This window comes from Cyprinodon tularosa, unplaced genomic scaffold (genome assembly GCF_016077235.1).
Source record: "Cyprinodon tularosa strain WSP-4 unplaced genomic scaffold, ASM1607723v1 ctg524, whole genome shotgun sequence".
NCBI lineage: Eukaryota > Metazoa > Chordata > Actinopteri > Cyprinodontiformes > Cyprinodontidae > Cyprinodon > Cyprinodon tularosa.
The window spans coordinates 342,274-364,349 of NW_024039257.1; the positions used below are offsets into that span (position 1 = coordinate 342,274).

At 40.4% G+C, this 22,076-nt stretch overlaps 1 protein-coding gene and 1 long non-coding RNA gene across 4 annotated transcripts in view; one reads left to right on the forward strand and one right to left on the reverse strand.

Annotated features, from left to right (window-relative positions):
* Positions 1-19,759, forward strand: part of epb41a (erythrocyte membrane protein band 4.1a) — a 105,775-nt gene extending 86,016 nt beyond the window's left edge. For 2 of the 3 annotated variants that reach the window (XM_038304041.1, XM_038304039.1), the window contains 2 exons: positions 418-520; positions 18,542-19,759. In XM_038304041.1, the coding sequence (XP_038159969.1) occupies positions 418-516 (99 nt within the window). In that variant the 3' untranslated portion in view covers positions 517-520; positions 18,542-19,759. The remainder of the gene's footprint in view (positions 1-417; positions 521-18,541) is intronic. The other variant, XM_038304040.1, reaches the window with a different exon arrangement.
* On the reverse strand, positions 15,632-16,858 carry LOC119795812. The gene is made up of 4 exons (XR_005282374.1): positions 16,696-16,858; positions 16,089-16,118; positions 15,818-15,901; positions 15,632-15,731 (listed from the first exon to the last, which is right to left on the reverse strand). It is a non-coding gene; the product is annotated as an uncharacterized LOC119795812 (long non-coding RNA).
* Positions 19,760-22,076: the final 2,317 nt, after the last annotated feature.

Below are 22,076 nucleotides of genomic sequence, written 5' to 3' on the forward strand. Positions count from 1 at the left end.
CTACTTGCCGTGAATTTGAGTTTACTTTTGGGCTGCTACTAATGATTATTTAGCAAATCGATGAATCTGTCGAAATTTAAAAAAATGTATATTTTCTTTACAATTTTACTATGATTGCTGCTCCAAGGGGGTCACTCTGTCAGCTGAATACATGTTTTACAGTCTGTATACTCCAGTTAACGATTAATCGATACTAAATTAGTTGATGATTTTTCAATAATCGATTAATCTGATTTATTTTTTGAGCTATAGTTTATTTGTATCACTTTTAGAAATATCTGGTTGTGTGTTCCCAGAATTTAAACTGTTTTCATGAATTTTGGCTACAAGGTTTAAAACTGTTTGATTGATGAAAGCTTTACTTCATGTCTGGAGCTGACCCAGTGTTTTCTGTCTGTTGTCATGGTAACTGTTTAGGCTTTGGCTCAGGCTATTAAAGAGGCAAAGGAGCAGCACCCAGATATGTCGGTCACCAAAGTGGTCGTACACCAGGAAACAGAGATAACTCCAGATTAAGAAGGTAAGTAGTCTAGGTGAAGTTGTAAAGTAAAATCTTTATAATGAGCTTTATTAAGTATTCCTTTTTAGATTGCCTTTCAACATAAATATCAAAATGAATAGTTTGGTATTCATACAGAGGCAGCATAATCTATTTCAGGATCTAGATGTGCTGCAATTAATTTTAACGAAAGCATCAGAATGGGAGAGATTTAGGTGGGATTTAGGTGACTTGTTGTTGGACTATAGCTGCAAGAAACCAAACCAGTGTCAGCTAAAATTAAAAACTATGGCTAGAATATGCACCTACTGATGGCTGCTTCCAGCAGGGTAACCAACTAATAGTTGCATGAATTTGTTACTGAAACGAATAGTACTCTGGAATCCAGATAACTGTAGGCAATAAACTAAAAAATCCAAATAAAAGCCATGGTACTTTTCCTTTGTATTGTGCTGCAACGGACGATTATTTCGGCAATCAATTAATCTGTCAATAATTTTTTTTTTTTAAGTCAGAGAGCAAAAAGTTAAAAAGAAGAACTTTTTACAAAATCAAACCAGATGAAACTATAACCCCATTTACACTAGCCTTTTGAAACCGTGCCGAGAACGGTCCGAGCACGGTAACTGAGATAACTGTTGAGTGTAAATGGAGCATAACTGAACACAACTGAACCAGTGTTAATTTCATCAGCTTTTTTTAATTGAGGCTTAGCCACAATGACAAAAATCAATTTTAGTCTTAGTCACATTTAGTCATTGCCTTCCCAATTAAGTCTTAGTTGTCCTTTTAGTCAACACTGTAAATAAAACAGCTTCTCTTTTTCTCTATTTTATTTATATAGCACTGTGCAGAATAGAATGTTACTCACTGATTCTCTTTTTAATATATATCACACTGCACACATTGAACCTTTTGTCGGCTTGTTTCATCATATCCACAAAGGCTTCATCCTCAAACAGACTTCCCATCTTTCCGTGTCAGATTTGGCTGTGGTGTCACTGTGTCACGTATCTAGTTGGAAGAAATTGAGACGATTAATATCCAGTGTATCAGTAGAACATCTTTCTTCTATGACAGAGAGACAGACAGATACAGACACAAAAAGGCGCACACAGACATCCCCATGCATGTGCGCCTGCGTGCGCACCCGGAACATACGTTCCTGCTACTACAGGCCCACCCGTTCCTTACCTTCTTCCATATGGCAGCATGTTGGCACCTCAGATGCTGCTTGAGATTCGTTGTGTTCTTCCCTGCCATTTTGAAGCCGCAGACTCTTTGGTGGCATCCTTCCTCCGATGTTGTCCTTCGCGTTGTAAACAAAATGGCTCCATACATTTACCCAGCTCCTCCAACAAACCGTACACCGGTATCCGAGCCCCACGCAATAACTGCGAAGTTGAGCTAGGAGTATAAGCCCTGTGCTACTACTGACTGAGCGGCGCAAGGCACAGCGGAACAGGCGCCGTGTGGGTCAAACAGGGCAAATTTTTGTGTGTCATCGTCACGGGAAAAAGGGGCGTTGACGAAATATTTTCGTCATCGTCCTAGTTTACAAAATTAATACTGAACCTGTTAAATATGGAAGTTAGGTCGCCCTGAAGGCTAACCTGACTCCGCCAGATGGATTTGCTCCGCATATCCATCTGGAAACCTTCGGTTGAAGTAATTTTGGGAAGGGGCGAAAATACTGGTTAGCTAATTGGCCTATGTTGGTGGTAGACGGGCCAAATAAACCAATCAGATCAACGTAGCATATGACGTACTAACAGAGCGACGACGAAAACACAACCACAAGCCAGGCTACTCTTGCCGAAACCAGTCGGGAGAAGAGCAAAAACATCTTTTCCTCTGAGAAAAGCCTCCAGAGCAGTGTTTTGCTCTTCTTTCAGTGAAGAAATACTCTGTAATTCCAATAAAACTTGCTCGATAGCCACGCTAACGCTAGTTTCATCGGCTGAAGCCGCCATGTTCTTTAGACTGAACTGTCACGCTTCTCGTTGCGTCACACCTCAACCCGCCTCAAAGCCAACGCTGATTGGACGTTCGTTTGGTGAACGGCTCAAAGTTTTCTTCAACGGAGAGTCTCAAGACTGACTAGCGAGCGAAATCTTGAAAGCTCGCGAGATCAGGATGGTTTCACGAGGCTACCTGAAGGCAGCTGCGCCTCAGAACTTCCCTACCGGTTATTTACCTGGGAGCAAGTTAATTACTACTCTTAACTCAAACTGGGTAAAACCATATAAAAAAGGACTATTAAACAGGAGTAAAAAAGTAACAGCGTTTATTCCAGGTTAGCTGTCGGTATCAGAAACTGACACGCCACTCAAACTGACACTCCAAGATGTGCCCATATCCTGTGTATTTTTAAAGACACGAAGGCTGTCCTGATTAGATGGCATCTGTACACACAGTGACATCCACCACATGAAGGAAGGCCTAATCTGGCTAACAGAATAACAATGCACAGGATGTATAAAGAATAAACCTAACAAACTGAACCACACTAAATCTAGTACTAGTTAATCAGTAGGGCTCGGTTCATCTGCGGCTCAGTTCGCTGATAAAAAAGAGCACATGAGCAGACCGCCATCTCCTGTTTACAGTCAGTGACTCATTCTGCAAGTTTTCCTGCATATCCAGCTTTGCAATTCACGTCTCTTCTCCTGTTCACAACACAAACTTCTTCTCAGCTTATTAACAAAAAATGGCATCAAAAGAGCGTGATGCTACCTGAGATCCTGGCGAGACAGGCTCCTGTTGAGATTTGAGTTGAGGACATTATACAGGCACATAGGTTCCTAAATGTTATGGGTTGCACCATTTTTGTTTGCATAATTCCCGCCTTGAGAGCTGTAGTATCGTGGACCAGATAGGAGGTGAGGAACCATGTAGCGTGATGTGTAAATGATCGTAAGGAACCAAGCTTGGCTCGGTTAACAGATCCAAACTGTCCAAACTCGGCACGGATTGGTTTCAGAGGGCGGGTGGGAATAGAGCACAAAACTTTTCCACTTCTGGATAACACATATTGACAGACAAAAAAGCTTTTATGTTCTTAAATACAACAGTTTTTTTTTCACATTTTTTGGTATAATTACTGCTCAATTACTGCTCAGTCAACTAAAGGCATGTTTTAGAGTCTCTACTCCAGTTAAAAATGAATTGATTACTAAATTAGTTGATGATTATTTTGATAATCGATTAATCCGATTAATTCTTTTAGCCCTGCTTTGTATGTCACAATTTTAACATAACTGGATGAATAAGAGTCTTCTTGCTCAAGACAAACAATTTATCTATGCAGATGGATGTAAATAAGCCTTTCATTAATGGGGCAGGAAGACATTATGTAGGAGGAGCTACTGAAAAAGGCAAATGCTAATGCATAAAGCACATATATTATCCATTAGCTGTTGACACCACCTTCAACAAAGCTACTGTGAACACCCAATCAGACAAGGTCTTTGATTTAGTTAAAAAATAGGTTGTTGTAACTCCTATTATACATGTTTCTTAAAACAGTTGTTGCAGATTGGGAAGCTTGATGAAATGCTCTCCCTTAGCTGCTAAACTAAACACAAAATAAGGCCATAGGCAGCTAATGAAATTGTGAATGCAGGATGTTATCTTCACAGGGTACCACTGATTAGCATCATTTGCACCTGTAGGGACACAGTGGGTGGATGCACAATAGGTGGGTGGAAACTAGTAAACCTGCATCCTTGCTGTTTTTTTTTTAGAATTTTATCACAAATAGAAGCAGTTCCGGTGAATCAAACTGGCTCCGTAGCACATACCAGACAGAAGTTTAGATGAAGGAAAAATAAAGTGTATGTGGTACATTTAAAAAAAAAGGCAATACATGGACGAATTCCACAAACTGAGAGTGGAATACGAACAACGTTGTAAAATTCAGCCAGATTAAAGCGGAACTCACAAAAACTCAAGGGGGTTTTTTCACAGGAAATCAGGCAAAATATTACAATTTTAAGGAAAAACAAAGATTTATTTAAAATAATAATAATAATAATAAAAAAAACTATTACCGAGGAAATCCAAAGTTTAATTCAATAATATTTCAATATAAATGATAAATAAACCAAAAAACCTTCACAACCAGTTTATAAGTAAACTCAAAGTCTCAATTTATATCCGCAAAAAACAAACAAAAACATCGCTAATAACTGAAAGTCCAAAACTGTCCGTCTCTTTTTTCTTCTTATAATAATGTCCCAACAGGAGTTCCATACACTTCGAACCCAAAGTAAAATCCTGGAACCGTTTCAGTCCAAAGTCTTTTGCAAAACGAAAAATCCAAACAGTAAACCCGCCCCAAAAAAAGATTAGAAAAAGAGTGGTACCACCAAAAATCCCCAAAAAGAAAAATAAGGTCCAGATCTCACCGGAGCGTCCTTTTTTCCCCCTGGGCGGCGTCTCTTTGCACCGGGCGGCGTCCTCTGGGTGCAAACTCCGACAATCAGTTTACCTCAAATCTCTGCGGTGATCTGCGGCGCTGGGACAAACTCTGCCCGTGGTTCATCTTTCTTCCTTTATTTTTCGATTTCTTTTTAACGGACAACAAGACAAAATCTCCCGCTGCACAGACCTGTCAGTGCGCGTCTTTCTCACCTGTCGAGCCGCGCGCGCCGATGCACACACCCCTTTTTATTCAAAAATGTTTCCACACCAAAAAAACCCAGCATATTAATTTACATCATCATTTTTTAACCAGTGGAGTTTTGAAATAATTTTATCCAAGACATAACTGTTCTACCAGACAGTATATCATTGGTACAGTTTAAAGTGCTTTATACAAAAGGTGAAAAAATAACATAGTGGTTATGTTACAATCCCCCCCCCCCAGCCGGAGGCAAAGGAGGTTGAACTCCAAAATAGGGCTTTAAGTTAACCACATTAACTATCTCTGTGTGCTGGTCTCTCCACTGGAGCTGATAATTTACTGGGCCTAACTGTTTCCTCACTGTAGCTGGACCTGACCACTTTGGCGCTAGCTTTGAGGAAAAACCATCTATTGCTTTGGAAAGAGGATGAGACCTTACCCAGACCAAATCTCCCGGCCGGAACTGTGCACCTCTCCTCCGGGCATTGTAATATTTGGCTTGTCGGGCTTGACTTATCCCAACTTTCCGTTTGACTTCTTCCTTCATCTCACTGTGTCGCTCCATCAACTTATATATGGTTTGCTGAGGTGATGGTGGTTTGGCTATCATCCTCTCCAACGGCCCTTGAAGTTGACGTCCCAACATTAGTTCTGCAGGGGCTCTCCCTGTGGTCTCATGTTGAGCACCATTGATGGCAAAACGGAACTCCCATATATGTTTGTCCCACTGATTGTGGTTCTGTCCAACAAATGAGGCTATCATTGTTTTGATAGTTCTGTTAGCCCGCTCAGTTAAGTTGGATTGGGGGTGATAGCTGGTGGTAAAATAGTGCTTTACCCCCCACATAGAGCAAAAATTGGACATCTCTTGACTGGTAAACTGGGGGCCACGATCTGACACAATGCTTTGAGGAACTCCAAAACGAGTAAATATCTCCTCCCGGAGGATAGTGATGAGCCTCTGTGTTTTGCTGTCTCTTAAAGGAAAAATTTCCACCCACTTCGTGAAGTAGTCGATCACCACAAAAAGGAAGATGTTTCCTTTTTTACTGCGTGGAAAAGGTCCCATTAAGTCGACCCCAAGTTTTCCCCAGGGTTCTGTCAGAGATGTGGGTTGCAGGAATCCAGCTGGAGCTTGATTTTCTGGTTTGTACTTCTGACAAACTGCACAATTCTTTACATGAGTCCATACATCTTTACGAACCGACGGCCACCAGGCTACCTCCAACAGCCGGAGGAGTGTCTTTAGTCTGCCCAGATGTCCACTCAGTGGTCGATCATGGAAATACTGGAGAAATTGAGGAACCAATGACTTGGGAACCACCAACTGATATTTCATGCCATCTTTAAGTGGGGTTTTCCTATACCAGAGATCGTGGACTTCGTGGAAGAGGATCCTGTCAGGCCTCTGGTATCTTGGATCCTGAACCATCTCCATGAGGTCTGAGTCTTTTTCCTGCTCTTCCTTGATTTCTGCCATTGATAGGGGTAAACCTAACAAGGCATTAGCAGAGTTCAGGGCTACATGTGCTGGTCCGGGCGGGTCAGAAGGCAACGCTCGGGACAGGGCATCAGGCACTACATTGTGCATTCCTTTTCTATATCTCACTTCAAAACTGAAATCTTGCAACCTCAGCACCCAGCGTGTTAACCTAGAACTGGTTCTAGGGCAATTGAATGCCCAGGTTAGGGCAGCATGGTCGGTATAAATGGTAAACTTTGTACCCTCTACAAAGTGCCGCCACTTTTCTACTGCCCAAACAACTGCCAAGCATTCTTTCTCTGAGGTGGAGTAGTTCTGTTCTGCTCCCTTCAATGATTGAAGCGAAAGCAATAACTTTTTCTCCATCAGTTGTTGGTTGGACCAGGACGGCCCCCAGACCAACGTCACTGGCGTCCGTATGAATTTCGAAAGGCAACTTGAAATCTGGCTGTCCCAGGATGGGTGATTCCACCAAAGCTTTCTTCAGCTCCATGAAAGCATGATGGCAGTCAACTGTCCACTCCCACTTTGCATCTTTCTTGAGCAGCTGATAAAGAGGTGTAGCTATTTCTGCAAAATGTGAGATGAACTTGTGGTACCAGCCTACCATTCCAAGGAATCTCTGTAGAGTTTTCTGGTTAGTTGGAGTTGGATAAACCGTAATGGCCTGGGTTTTTTCTGGATCCACTTGAACACCTTTTGCCGACACAATGTGTCCAAGAAACTTGAGTTCTTGCTGGAAAAAGTTGCATTTTTTAAGATTGAGGGTCAGATTGGCATGGGAGAGCTTTTCAAAGACTGTGTCCAGGTCCTTCATGTGTTGCTCAGCAGAGGCTGAGAAAACAATCACATCATCGATGTACACACAGCAGATCTTTCCCCGTAGCTCTCCTAAAACTTTCTCCATTAAACGTTGAAAGGATGCTCCAGCGTTTTTCAATCCAAATGGCATACACTTAAATTGATAAAGTCCAAATGGAGTAATAACAGCAGTTTTTGCTTTGCTGTCATCTGCCACTGCCATCTGCCAATATCCAGACTTCAAGTCCAGGGTGCTGAAAATGTTTGCTCCAGTCATTGACTCCAACAGCTCATGTATGATGGGCATGGGATAGGCATCCTGAAGAGTTTTGGTGTTCAAAGCTCTGTAGTCCACACAAAATCGAAAAGATTTGTCTGGTTTGGGAACAAGGACAACCGGAGATCCCCATGATGACTGTGATGGCTCTATAATATCGTCTTTGAGCATTGCCTCAATATGCTCCTTTATTATTTGCCGCTTGAAAGGAGACACCCGGTAAGCTCTGCAGCGAATGGGTATGTCATCGGTAGTTATTATCCGGTGTTCTTCCACAGATGTTCTACCCAATGTCTCCGAGCATACAGATGGCCAGGCCTTCAGAAGCTTCTGGACTTCTGGTGGATGTTGAGTCTGCCTTAGATACAATTCTGTGTTGGGTATTTTGTCCTCTTCCATGGGCAGAGCCAGGATCAAAGAAAGTGGAGAAGGAGTAGCATGCACAGGCGATGCTGGAGCAGCTGATGATGAAAAAGGATAAAAGGTATAACCTTTTGGACCTTTTACCCCATACGTGTGGTCACCTAGGTTGATAATGGTAGAAGTTTTGGTCAAAAAGTCTAGTCCTAGGATGATGGGAAAGGTGAGATTATTATCCTCAACCACAAAAGTCTCTAAAGACCACATCATCCCATGCCAACTGTAAATGATTGTCGCTTTCCCCAAAGCGCTGTAGGTTTTGCCATTGGCAAGAGCAAACTTCTGGTTGTCAGCTGGCTTTAAAACCTCCCCTTCTCGAGCAATTATTTTCCACTGACTATTTCTCATCAGGGAATAGGTGCAAGCTGTATCCAGAACAGCATTATACATCCTGTCACGCACCTCTATGGGAACATGAAGGAGAGAGGATGCAGGGCCTCGCTGAACCACAGATACAGAGTCGGCTGGCTTTCTGGGGTTCGCCTTAGGTCTTGCTGGGCCTTTTCCTTTGGCTTTATGCTGATCCACTTTGCCCCAGTAGATTTTTACACCAGCACAGTCTTTTTCAACCTGGGATCCCACCTTTATTAGCTGATCAATAGAGTTGACTGTGCCACGAAGACAGCCTGCTATCTTCGGATTGCAGTTGTTTAAAATCCTTCTTACAAGCTCCGTCTCACTGATGTCTGGCTTCCATCTTAGACATAGTGCTTGATACTCAAAGGCGAAATCTCTCAGACATTGCTCTGGCAACTGGACCATGTCTCTCAATTTCTCTTCCACCTCTGACAGATAATCGGGAGGCAGAAAAGCAGCACAAAAGGCATTTTTAAATTCAAGCCAGTTGTGAACCTTGTTTTTAGCCACACTCCACCAGTACCGAGCAGAGCCCTTTAAGACAGCTGTTAAGGCTCCCAATAGTTCAGGATCAGACAGGGGCCGTACTGTTAGGAATGTCTCGCACTGATCAATGAAATTTAAGACATCAGAAACCTCTTCTGCACCCTCAAATGTGGGAAACTCCATGTGCACAGGTGGCTTGGAAATGACTACAGATGTTCTACTTGAGGTTGGAACTGTCTGATTGGAGGTCAATGCCGGGAGGTCTACTATCCCACAGTTTGTTGATGGCGTGACTGGAACTGCTCCTGGAGGGATGTAGGTGGTAGATTGATCCGTCCTTTGAAGGCATGAAGATCCAAAGCTTCCTTGTGGTACCCTTTGAACAGGTAGGGCTAAAGGTGGAGATGATGTTTCAGGGATAGTATGTTTCATGGTAGAAGAGAGATGATCAGATGGCACAGGGAGACTTGGTCTGCCACTATCAAGGGAATGAATAGCTGTAGAGAGTCTAGCGCGCTTCAACCTCTCTATCTCAGCCTTCCACTTCTCATCTCGTCGCAGCAAACAGTCTACGATCTTAGCTTCAAATTCCTTAAAGGCTGTGTTCATGCATTGCTCCAGGGCCTCAACATTTCTGTCTACATATGTCCTGATGTTTTGCTCCCTATTCAAAGCACTTTCTACAGACGCCCTAAAATCTTCTTCCAATGATGAAATCCTAACCCCCATGTTGGTTAAATCATTCCTGATACAATTTATGTCTGACATAGTGAGATATTCCTCCTCCTCGTCTTCTCTTTCTTCAACATCATTATCTGATACATAAAGGGAGCTAATCAGAGAAGTTATTTCACCTACTGGATTTATCCTAGTAACCCAGGTTTCTCCCCCTCTGGTGCTAATTGCCTCTTCCTGATCTACAAGAAGACCTGCTCCATTTTCTTCCTCATCCTGATCAATATCTCTTTCCTCAGCATGTTGTGATTGAGAGGGTGTGTTATCCATCTTAAAAGAAAAAACACTCAAATTAAATAAATCCAAATGTAAAACAAGATTCTCTTTAAATGTATCACCTCATGTAACACAAAACCTGATATTATATTCCTGGCCCCATACTGGCCACCATTTTGTAAAATTCAGCCAGATTAAAGCGGAACTCACAAAAACTCAAGGGGGTTTTTTCACAGGAAATCAGGCAAAATATTACAATTTTAAGGAAAAACAAAGATTTATTTAAAATAATAATAATAATAATTAAAAAAAACTATTACCGAGGAAATCCAAAGTTTAATTCAATAATATTTCAATATAAATGATAAATAAACCAAAAAACCTTCACAACCAGTTTATAAGTAAACTCAAAGTCTCAATTTATATCCGCAAAAAACAAACAAAAACATCGCTAATAACTGAAAGTCCAAAACTGTTCGTCTCTTTTTTCTTCTTATAATAATGTCCCAACAGGAGTTCCATACACTTCGAACCCAAAGTAAAATCCTGGAACCGTTTCAGTCCAAAGTCTTTTGCAAAACGAAAAATCCAAACAGTAAACCCGCCCCAAAAAAAGATTAGAAAAAGAGTGGTACCACCAAAAATCCCCAAAAAGAAAAATAAGGTCCAGATCTCACCGGAGCGTCCTTTTTTCCCCCTGGGCGGCGTCTCTTTGCACCGGGCGGCGTCCTCTGGGTGCAAACTCCGACAATCAGTTTACCTCAAATCTCTGCGGTGATCTGCGGCGCTGGGACAAACTCTGCCCGTGGTTCATCTTTCTTCCTTTATTTTTCGATTTCTTTTTAACGGACAACAAGACAAAATCTCCCGCTGCACAGACCTGTCAGTGCGCGTCTTTCTCACCTGTCGAGCCGCGCGCGCCGATGCACACACCCCTTTTTATTCAAAAATGTTTCCACACCAAAAAAACCCAGCATATTAATTTACATCATCATTTTTTAACCAGTGGAGTTTTGAAATAATTTTATCCAAGACATAACTGTTCTACCAGACAGTATATCATTGGTACAGTTTAAAGTGCTTTATACAAAAGGTGAAAAAATAACATAGTGGTTATGTTACAATGTCATCCCTGGCAAAATTAGCACTGCAGCAATCCACATTTAGTGTGTAGCATCGCATCTTATTTTAAAAACTATCAGTTCCACTCTACCCTTTGCTTGTTTGACTTCCTGTGTGGGGTTTTACATTTTCAAAATGGCTGTTCGTCGTGCTGTACTGCAATGAGCCAGTGGGAATTACTACACTGACTAGAACGGAGGAAGCACAAAAGAAGGAGTCATTGTGAATAAGTGGTAAAACCAGCTGATGAGATTAAGACCTCACATCCTCTTTACCTTGTTCCATTAGTAAATTGTATTATTGACACAAAATTGTATAGTATAATTACTAGAACATGTCCTCCACCATTTTCTACATCACAGCTATCTTGTCCTGATGTCTGTTGTGTAAACACTAGCCTTTGCCAAAAATCTAAATTGCGATAATTTTCAACCAATTTTGGGATTGAGATTTTATTGCGATTTTCCTTTGCACTAAGCACAACGATGTCAATGTTTTACTCCAGGGTTTTAGTTTTTCCATGAACTTGAAACCCTACTTGTGAATAATCCAGTGCTGCAGGAGTTTGCTGTAACATTTGCATGTTAAGTTTTAACTTCTGCTATAAATGCATAGATCCAGGTGCTAGCAGCAACTCTCTGTTCCCGTCTATGCGGCACCATTGTCCTTTAAATCATATTACTGCCACCTAAAGGAGAATTGTTTTTGGACTGATCATATCAACACAATCTTCAGGGTGTTAATAGGGCTCGGGATCCACGTTGCATTGTGGGACGTGGCGGTCATATTGAGGGCTACGCAAACGTAAACATAGCTTTCATACAACGTTGTTGTTGAAAGAAGTGACGTAGAAGTAGAGAGAAAAAAGATGTTAAAATCCCGAAAAAGATCTGGAATTTACCAGGACACATTAAATAGAGAAGCCACGGACCGGTATGTTGACAAAATCAGCATTATTAATAATTTGGATCCATATGAAGTTCCAAACAATGAGTGGAGCACCGATGAGTGAGCGCCTATACTTAAACAGTTCCCAAGCTACAAGTCCTTGGAGTCTCATGTGCAGTTCATGAATGGATGGGTTCAGGAGCTGCAGATCATAAAGCCAGCAAACAGTGGGAACACAGTAATCCCAACAAAGGTAAGCTGTGATCAGACGGGCTCTGGAACCTGCTAGTTTAGCAACTGCTAACCGCTAATGCTAACAACCACTCACGCATGTAATGTACTTTTAACTAGCTGCTATGTGTTTCAAAGGTGTAGTTAGTAACGTTAACTGCCAACGTATTTGAGCCTTTTCCCACTGCCGATTTTATTATTTCCCCGTAAAAGATCCCAACTTTGAAGGAAAGAAACAATGTAGGCTATAAAATAAAACCGTGCATCTTTAACTTACCAGAATGAAAATGCAGGGAACACACTCTCATTGACATCGGGATACTGTGGAAAGTTATGTTCGGTCGTCTTACAGCCGCGATCCAATCTAGCCGACAACTCTTTATCTCTGACACTTGGTCTCCATGGTTACGCCTCCAGGCAGGAAAGCAGTGGAAAGTTAACCCATTTTCTATGTTGTTCCCATGGCGATCATGTGTTGCACTGTTACAGCCCACAATACAGCAACGGTTTACCATGGTTGAAATCAAGTTAAGGTGAAATTAATCAAATTAAAACACGGCTGAGAGGGAGTACAGTATGCGGTAGTCATAGGCAGTAGTCTGAGCCGCGGTAAAAGAGGCCGTCAAGATGGCGGCGACGCAAAGTGCTTACGTCATGACGACCAAGCCCTATCAGTCCAGGATGATGAATAGATTATGATGTCATCCGAATAGACAGCACAATTCTTAATGTCTCCTAATACAGTGCCGATCAGTCGCTGAAATGTAGCTGGTTTATTTCGCATTCCAAATGCCATCACTGGGTATTGTACGAAGTGGTCTGGTGTGACAAAAGCTGAAATATCAGAAGATCTGGCATTTAGGGGAACTTGCCAGTACCCCTTCAGCAGATCCAATTTGGTTATATAGGTGGCTGGACCAATGCGCTCTATGCAGTCTTCCATGCAAGGCAATGGTTGCAAATCAGGGACTGTAACTGCATTTATTCTTTGAAAGTCTGTATTAAAACATTGAGAACCATCTGACTTTGGTGTAAGAAGACATGGAGGGCTCCAGGAGCTACTTTTTTTTAAATAGCCAAACCATTTTCCAGTAAATACTGAACCTCTTTCTTCATCATTTACCTCTTGACTTGGGGACAATAGCACAGATGTGTCATGATTTTATCTAAAGCTCGGACCCACATGCAGTGAAGCCAAACAGAGAGACACAGAGTAAAAGTTTGAACGGGTTTTATTGAAAGGTATCTTGAGTTCGGTGCAGAGTTCCGACGAACTCTGCTAGGCCATGAAACTGAAAGACGAGGGGAAGACAGACTGTTAGATTCAGGCTGAGTGAGGAATTGGAGTTATTTATCTTGAAGGGGAGGTTTTGTTGCCACTCACATTTCCAGAGAAGAAGAGACACAGACTCCAGTCTGTGTGTTGGTCTTCCAGGGTTTGTTTGATTCCGTGGAGGGGGAAACAGGGTTTACCCAGAACTCGGACGGAGTGGAATGATGTAGCCGCCGGTTGCAACTCAGTTATCCTGTGGTACTTGAACGGGTCGTGGTGAAGATGACTTACTCAGAGAGTGATCTCAGCGTGCTCAAAGGTGGCTGGATCCAAACCTCCTGTTTGGAATCCCTCGCTCAGTGTAAGACTCAGTTGATCCCACTTGGGAGAAGGCGGTCCGAAAAGGTCAAGTTTGCAGGAAGGCTTCCTGCCAAAAGGCAAAGAACAAACAAAGTTGAGACTCAAGGAGAAACAAGCGCTCAGTAAAACTCAATGTGATCTCAGCTTGGCTAGAGAACAAAAACTCAAAATGCAAAACTCAGATTAGACTCAGCATAAACAAGGCTTGGCTAGAGTACCCTAAACTGGCAAACACGCTCCCTAGGGAACACCAATCGTTTTCAAGTGATGAGCTGGTGACCAGACTGATGTTTTTCAATCATTGCTTAAAAAATAAAAAAGTCTGGAAGCAGACAAACACCTTTTCACACTACTGTAACCCCTCAACAACTATGCAGGGATAAGTGGTAATAGTTAATAGATGGAATAGAGGATTTATAGAAATTGGATTAAACTGGATCGATATTAAAAAAAAGCTTCCCAGCATATCCTGTAGGGGTCACTGAGGAGTGCTGCAACTGTAAAAACCTGCAGGAGGGAAACCTTGGAGTTGAAGAGGGGCTGTGCACATTTTCAAGACCAATTTGCTTTTGGTACATCAGTATCAGAAGTAGTAAGTAGTAAATAAGCCAAGTAGTTTTTTTTTACACTTGTTGGGGGCATACACAAAGACAAGCTAGCACAGAGTTGGCTTCAATACTTTTGGGTATATACAGTTTGTCATAAACAAATGCAGGTTTGATAGTAAATAGTTGAATACTTATGACTGAATGTTATGAGAAACATAGATCAACTACTGCAGGGGAAGAGCACCAATGTAGATTAAGGATAAATAACAACAGTCTGACATTGGATTAAAGAGTAAACATTCACAGGAACTTTTGCATGACAGAATCTAAGATTCACAGCATGGATTTGCTGGATCATGAAATCCACTCTTACTGTGTGATACATTCATGTCCTTGAGCAACAGGAATTGTAACGAGCAACTATTTAAAGACCATTTCAGACACTTAACAATCGCTGTAATGAAGAAAGAAAGGAGGTTGGAAGCCAACAAGAATGCAATTTAGAAGTTAGAAAGTTTACCAAATAAAGGGTTTATACAGCATTTTATAATGTTACAAAATATCTTTAAAGAAAGGCAAGATTATTTACATTTATACCACATTTCCATAGCAAGACAATTTAAGGTTCTGTCCTCAAAAAAAATCTAAATAAAAACAACACTGCAGTGGTTTTGGTAGCACAGTCAAAATAAATAATTTTCTAAACTGGATTTAAAGCAACTGACTGTTTTAGCTCTTTTCCGGTTTTCTGGAAGTTCACTTCTGATCAATGGAGCACACGGACTAAAGCTGCTTCTCCATATTTGGTTTGGTTCTGGTTCTGCAGAGTAGATCTGATCCAGTAGACCTGAGAGGTCTGGCTGTTAATCCACTGCCAAACAGTCTGTAAATATATTTTGGACCGAGGTCATTCAGTGATTTATAGACCAACAGAAGGATTTTAAAGTCTGTTCTCTGCTGGGGCGTGTCCAGGCATTTTTGATAGGGGTGGCACAAGTGGGGCACTGACTTATGCAGGGGTGGCATGAAGTATGAGCAGGACCGCCTGCGCACAGACATATACACTCACATATGCACGCACACATGCACACAAGAAAATACACACCCACACCTAGACTTTGGTATATATATATATTGATATTTGCTTGATGAAACTGTGCAAAACTTGGTAGAGGTACAGACTGTACAAAACAAATATAGCTTACCTTACCATGCCAACATAAGTAAACAATGCACATTTTAAAAAAAACACAGTCCACCTATAAAGTTTTTAAACACCAGTATTATTGGTATCCTGATCTAAATAAAAGCAGATACTGTGATGTTAATTTAAAAAAAGGTAAAGCATACATACTATGCTACATGTGTGATGGTGAAGGGCCCTCATCACAAGAATCTTCACCTGATTCTGCAATAACACATAGGTTGTCATTAGAATGAAAATGTGCCTAAATATATTATACTTCATATGAAAAATGAATTGTTAAGACATACCAATAGGTCCCGGCTGGCTATAAGAGGCTCCCACACCACTATCCCCCTGTGGATGGCCTGCAAGAACCTCAGCCCTGGACACACCTGTAGCAATACAGAGATTTTATCAGTTCATTATAATTCAAATTGTCACATTTAGGCTTTTCACACCAGTATTGTTTAAAAAATTGTCTACACACTTAATGACAGTATATGACACTGTAGTATATTTGAAATATCTCAGTTCGAATCAATGCACATAATGTTTTAAAGAAGGTAAATTCATACATACCCTGATGTGTATGTGATGTTGAGGGTGACTCTATAATAATGCATAAGCTGTGATTAGAATGATAATACAATCAGCCTTTCCTAAGTAAACTAAGAGGTATGGTACAATCAAACCAAATTAGTAAGTTCAAACATGAGAACAAACTTGAACTATCAGGATTTCACATACCAGTGTGTACAGCTGAGGCTGAAGGCTGGCTCTCATCCTGTGACTGACTGCTCTGCCCCTGCTCTGGCTCTATCTTAGATTTCTTCCTTGCGAAGAAATCTTTAACATTCTGACTTCTTTTCATACTGTAATAGTCCCATAATGCACGGCATTCTTATATGTTGTACAATAAATAATTGTGCACACACAAGAATGAAAATGAAATGTAAATGATGTTATAGGGGTCTAATATAACAGTTTTACTCAGTACAGAATAGCTAAATGTTAGCGTTAGCATCGTTGATAGTCAAAACAGTGTTTTCTAACGAGATGAGGAGACGACAGCCGTGTGCCAATTACAATAAAATAAATAAAACAAGACAGGGTACATGTTTAGCTTATTACCGTTACAGCCTCTAACTACAGGCACAGTAAGTGTAGTAAAATGTAGGCTACTCACATATTTCACAACGTGGCGCCAGAGACGTGCTGCTTTCTGATAGACTGGAGAATGTATTCACCTGTAGGTTCATCAACGTCTTCTTCGCGCCTTCTTCAACTTCAACTCAAAACAAGAGCGCATTTTACGTTCAGTGCAGTGGCCCGCCTCTAACTGGGCATATAGCCAATCATCTTTTAAAATTGTGGGGTGGCACTTGGGGTGGCCAATCAGATTTCAGGGGTGGCCTGTGCCACCCAAGACCACTCCCTGAACACGCCAATGGTTCTCTGATATACAGGGAGCCAGGGGAAGGACTTTATAACTGGGCTGATGTGCTCTACTTTCTTAGTTCTAGTGAGTACACACTTTTTAAGCAGATCCTGCATGGAATAATTTTACTAAAGATCTACGAAGCAGGAATTCGTTTTAGAGAGCTACATATTCTGATCGTTCTATCGTTGTGGTTCCTGTATAGATGGAATAAAAGGAAAAATACAAGTCTTTTAAGTTTCAGCTTTTCTTATTTTATAAAAGTCTGGAGCTTTTGGGCTGCGTTCAGTTTTCACAAAACTATTCCATTAAGGTATTGATTGAATGTGGAAATTGTTGTAGGATATATACGTAGTAGTTGGTACTAGTGAGTTATTGTTTGGCTTTATTTTAGCTTTGTCTATGACACCTTAAATGGTTCAGGCTGTGAAACAGCTTGGCTTTAAACAGAATGACAGAAGCACATGCTAAAAAACATTGCCTCACAGTTGGAAGATTGTCGGTTAGAATCCCATGCAAAGCACTTTGCTCCAGGGTCCTCAGGAGTGTATTTTAGTGCAGCTTGTTGCTATGCTCCAATTTGTCCCCATTACGTTGAAATTCAGGCTGCTATTCTCACTTTTTATGCTCTTTGACTGATATCTGTAACCTTTTAAATATTAATGTAATAAGATAAGATTCAAATTAATTTTATTAGTATATATATGTTATCATATTTCATACATGGATTGGGCTTGGCCAAATGTCCCATTAAGTCATTAAGCTTTAAAGGAGCAATAAGCAGGAAATTAATTGTAAAATGAACCCATTTCATTCTATGTCACCTGGAATGGAAGTTTGACACGCCCTACAAACAATCAGCCTTCTCCACCGAGGGACTTTCTCTGTGTGACAAAAGAGTTACTAAGGTGTGAATAACCCCAATTTAGTAGAAAACCAAGTAGTTGGGGACAGAAGTCTACTTTTTATGTTATTTCTGGAACTAAAATGATCCTGCTTTAAAATTAATATAATTTTGGGAAAGCCTGAGCTTTTATTTCATGATACGTTTGTACAACAACATTTTTAAGTCAGAGGGTTCTTTAGGTCTGCTGTAATACTGACTACTACAGGAAATTAACCTGTTCACTGATCATAACCTGGAACAACTCTAAAGAAATGTCTTAATTCCTTATTAATTAGTCCCATTAATCTTTAATTTTCCTTTGGAATTAATAACTAATTAGGACATTTTTTATTTTACTTATATTGGAGTTTTTAAAGAATTTTACTCATTCTAGAAAGGTGTTAAAATTACTAGTGATGTGCGTCTGCAAGTGACTGACGATGTTAATATAAAGGGTAAACAAAGTGGGCCCACGGTCTAACCTCTGAGGGACGCCGCTAGGGACTCTGGGATCTTTCTTACCATTTTAAGGCTAAATTTTTTGAGAGGAAGGGGTGTAACTTTTCAGAGCTGTCTCAATCAATATTACAATCTTCAGCTTATGTTTGTAAGTATTTCAGTTTAGTATAAAAGAGTTGTTCTGCTCTATTAATGTTAATCTTTCTTTTTTTTCTCTCCATACTGTTAAATCCTTGAACTGGACTTCAGCCCACTCAGACGCCCCTTCTTCTTTTTTATGACTCCATCACAACATTTTACCTCAGTGACCCCAATCATTACGTCTAGCGGCCCTGCCTTCGACATGACCAGACCTTATCAGAGGGAGGAAGCATCAGCGGGGAATCGAGTTCACCTTCAAGAGTTTGAGTTTTGGTGAAAGGAGACAGCCACAAGGAGAAACCTCCCCCCTCCCTTTCCGTCCTCTACCTATAGAGCAATCTTCTAAAGTTTTGAATAAAATTGAAATTAAAAAAATAAACCTTTTCATAGTAACAGGAATCTAACATGAATTGATTTATTCCTCCTATTTGTGTGGAGATTAAAAAAGTAAAAAAGAAAAAAACAGCGAAGGGCATTTGGTCTTTTAATCTTGAGATTTCAACTTTATTTTTCTACAGCTTTTCTTACCATCAGAATTGGTTACCAAAATCTTGAAAGTCAACAGTTTTTTAACAAAGTGCTGAAAAATGCTTTCAAAAGTATTGTGAGAATCTACTGGACTGGAGCATTCCTCACAACGTTTTTCAGTTTGTTGATACGTCTTGTACAGTAAATACTTTATTTTCCCTCTCAATGTGAAAAGATATTTTTTCATCATATGTACAAATTGATTAATTTATCAAAGCAGGGCATTGAATTTGGATGAGTGACTTAATTAGTCCTATTTAAGATTTGGCTTCAACACCTACAGAGTCATTAGACACCCTTTGATCGTTTCAGCTGTTGTTGTCGTAGTGCTTGTGTCACACTAAGGGGGAATTATTAAGATCACATAGTACTGAAACTTCCTTTATTTATTACCATCTCTGTATTTTTAGTGTTTTATAGTTTAGATTTAGACTCCGAACCATGTTTGACACCATAGCTGTTTATTAAAATAATTCCTTGATCTTAAATACACTTATTTCCCTTTTCACTGAGCAGTTAATCATTTCACCTCACCTGAATTTGTTTTATTTTTATCTTAACTTCTTATTGGGCAGTGCACACTCTTATTTGATGTCTCTCCAGTTTATTGAAATAGATTTAAAAAGACTTGTTTAAAGCAGCATCATTGTTATTAGAACTCAAATTCTAGCAAACATTACAGAATAACTTAGCTACAATATGTCTTTGGCCATTTTTTAATCCTTTTAAGGCTTTTAGAATATGTTTATGTCCAGGAAGTCAATTTTCTATCTCTTTAGATGAGCCACTAAATAAAAATACATTTTGTGTTACAGTCATACGCTCCAGAAAGTAGGACCCAGTATTCAGGCAAGTAAGTGGGTAGCTTCAAAACGTTTATTAAAACAAACAAAAGAAACAGAACATGGTGCTGTGGACCTTCAGCGGTTGCGGGGGGGAAGCAGGGAACAATCCATCACTTACACATTGGATAGGGGGGAAACAGGTAAGTGACCACGATAATCTGACAGAAAATGATTATCAATGTGAGTCACTTACCTGGTTTAACAGTTTAGTCAGCCAATGTACTTCCACCAAGATGCGGCAGGAGCAACCCAGACTGTTCCCGATGTAGCAGCACCTGAGAGCAGGCAGGAGTCGAAGTCATGGAACAGGACGATCCTGACTTCCAGGAGTCAGTAACCCGGTCAGGGGTTCCGATTAGAGCAGGAACAGACAGATCCAGGGTTCCAGGAATCCACCAAGTGCTCAGGTAGAATCACAATTCCCTGAGACCAGGAACGAGCTTAGGCAGACACGGTCAGATGGAGACAGACGGGCTCAGTAATTCTGAGGCAGAGACGAGAAATTGTACCAGGAGAACTGCGGAACTTTAAACTGGCTCCCTCCACTGACCCAAAACAGGAGCAAGGCACACCTCAGTGGATAAGAGCTTGGACTACAGAGCTTTAAACTAGCCCCCCATCCCCCGTCGGGCCTAATTAGGAACATAGCATGCTCAGCAGACAAGAGCCAGGACACACTAAGACAAGACTAACACTAACAATCCTCTCTAATCACTGGCCTCCCAGAACGAAAAATAGAACCAAGGCATAAGTCAAACTCAAAAACACTAACTCAAATATACAATGATCAGGCCCTGATAGCTAGGCTGAAACGTATATAAAGCAGAAGGAGAAGGTGGATAAGCTGAATGATAGTGAGTGGGGGGGTTCGGCAGGTGAGTGAAGTGAGCATTTAGATCAGCTATCAGGGCTGATTGTGACAGAACATCACATTAACGATACAGCAACCTTTAGAGCTGCTGGGAAAATGTTACATCGAGGATAAGAGATTAAACCACAAACGTCGCACTGCCCAGTCAGGTTAGGCTCCTCATGTTTGTGTAACTTGTGATTTTGTTCAGATTCAAACATTATTACTTTTTTACTTCATTCAGTACTGTCTTAGCTGCATGTTATAGTAACTTCACTAAGCTGTCTTATTTATCATGGCACTTCTTTGTCTTACTATGGATGGACATTTCTAATGTTTTCTTTATTGTGAACCCACACTTCAACATCAGATGAAGACATGTAAAGAGCACCATGCATAAAATAAAGAACTTTGTAGATATATTTATTTGTCTTGGATTTCATTTATTTTGTGTTTTTGTTTCTAATATCCACTGTAGCATATTTTTAATTAGATGAATCTCACAGTAACAATAAACAAAAAGTAATTCCTTTATGCTTGATGATTTAATGCATACATTAATAAGGTGATGAAATGGACAATATTTACAGTATTATTCTTACCATGAGAACCATTAATTAATTCAATCAACAAGACTGTTTGTTGCAACTAATAAAAAAGGAAAAATATGTTTAATGGCAGCTAAAATAACAAGAAAATGAAACAATGTAAGCATGTGAATGCTTTCTCCGTTTTTCGACCCATTACAATAAAAACATAAGCTTTCATTAAACCACAGCCTGCTGCTTGAGGTTCAGCAGGCTTCAGGCTAAGCTCCAGGTGGAAGAAGATGGTTTAAAAGTTGGACAATGGACAGTTAATTTAATGATTTCAGTGTTGATCACAAAAAAAAAATAAAAATTATTTTTGTCGCGACCCTCCAAGGATGGGTTCGTCGTTGGATCGCCAACTTGAAGAGGGAGGATTTGCCATCGAACTTCTGGCCAGAGAAAAAAACCCGTAATATGTAGCCAACATTTGGAAGAAGAATGTTTTCAAGATGACTTGGATAATAGCGCGTTGTGACAAACACCAGATACAGCACTGAGACTTGATCAACAGCCGATACCGCACCGTGACGTCACTAACCAGTAGTAGTAGTGTTCTTTGACAAACATGGATGCCTCCAGTAAAGCACATTCAAATGAAAATTAATCTTAATTAAAAACATTGATCATTTATTGAACAGGATGGAATAGTTTCAGATTTAAAGTACTTTCAGAAGTTTGAATTATAAATATATTATAAACTTCTCCTGATCCACTCAAATGCATGATCCACTCTGTCCGTGCCCCCATTACATTCCCAAATCTCGTTTATTTACATAATGAAGATGATAACTTTATAATCGGACAGAGGAACTGTCCTAATTAGATGAACT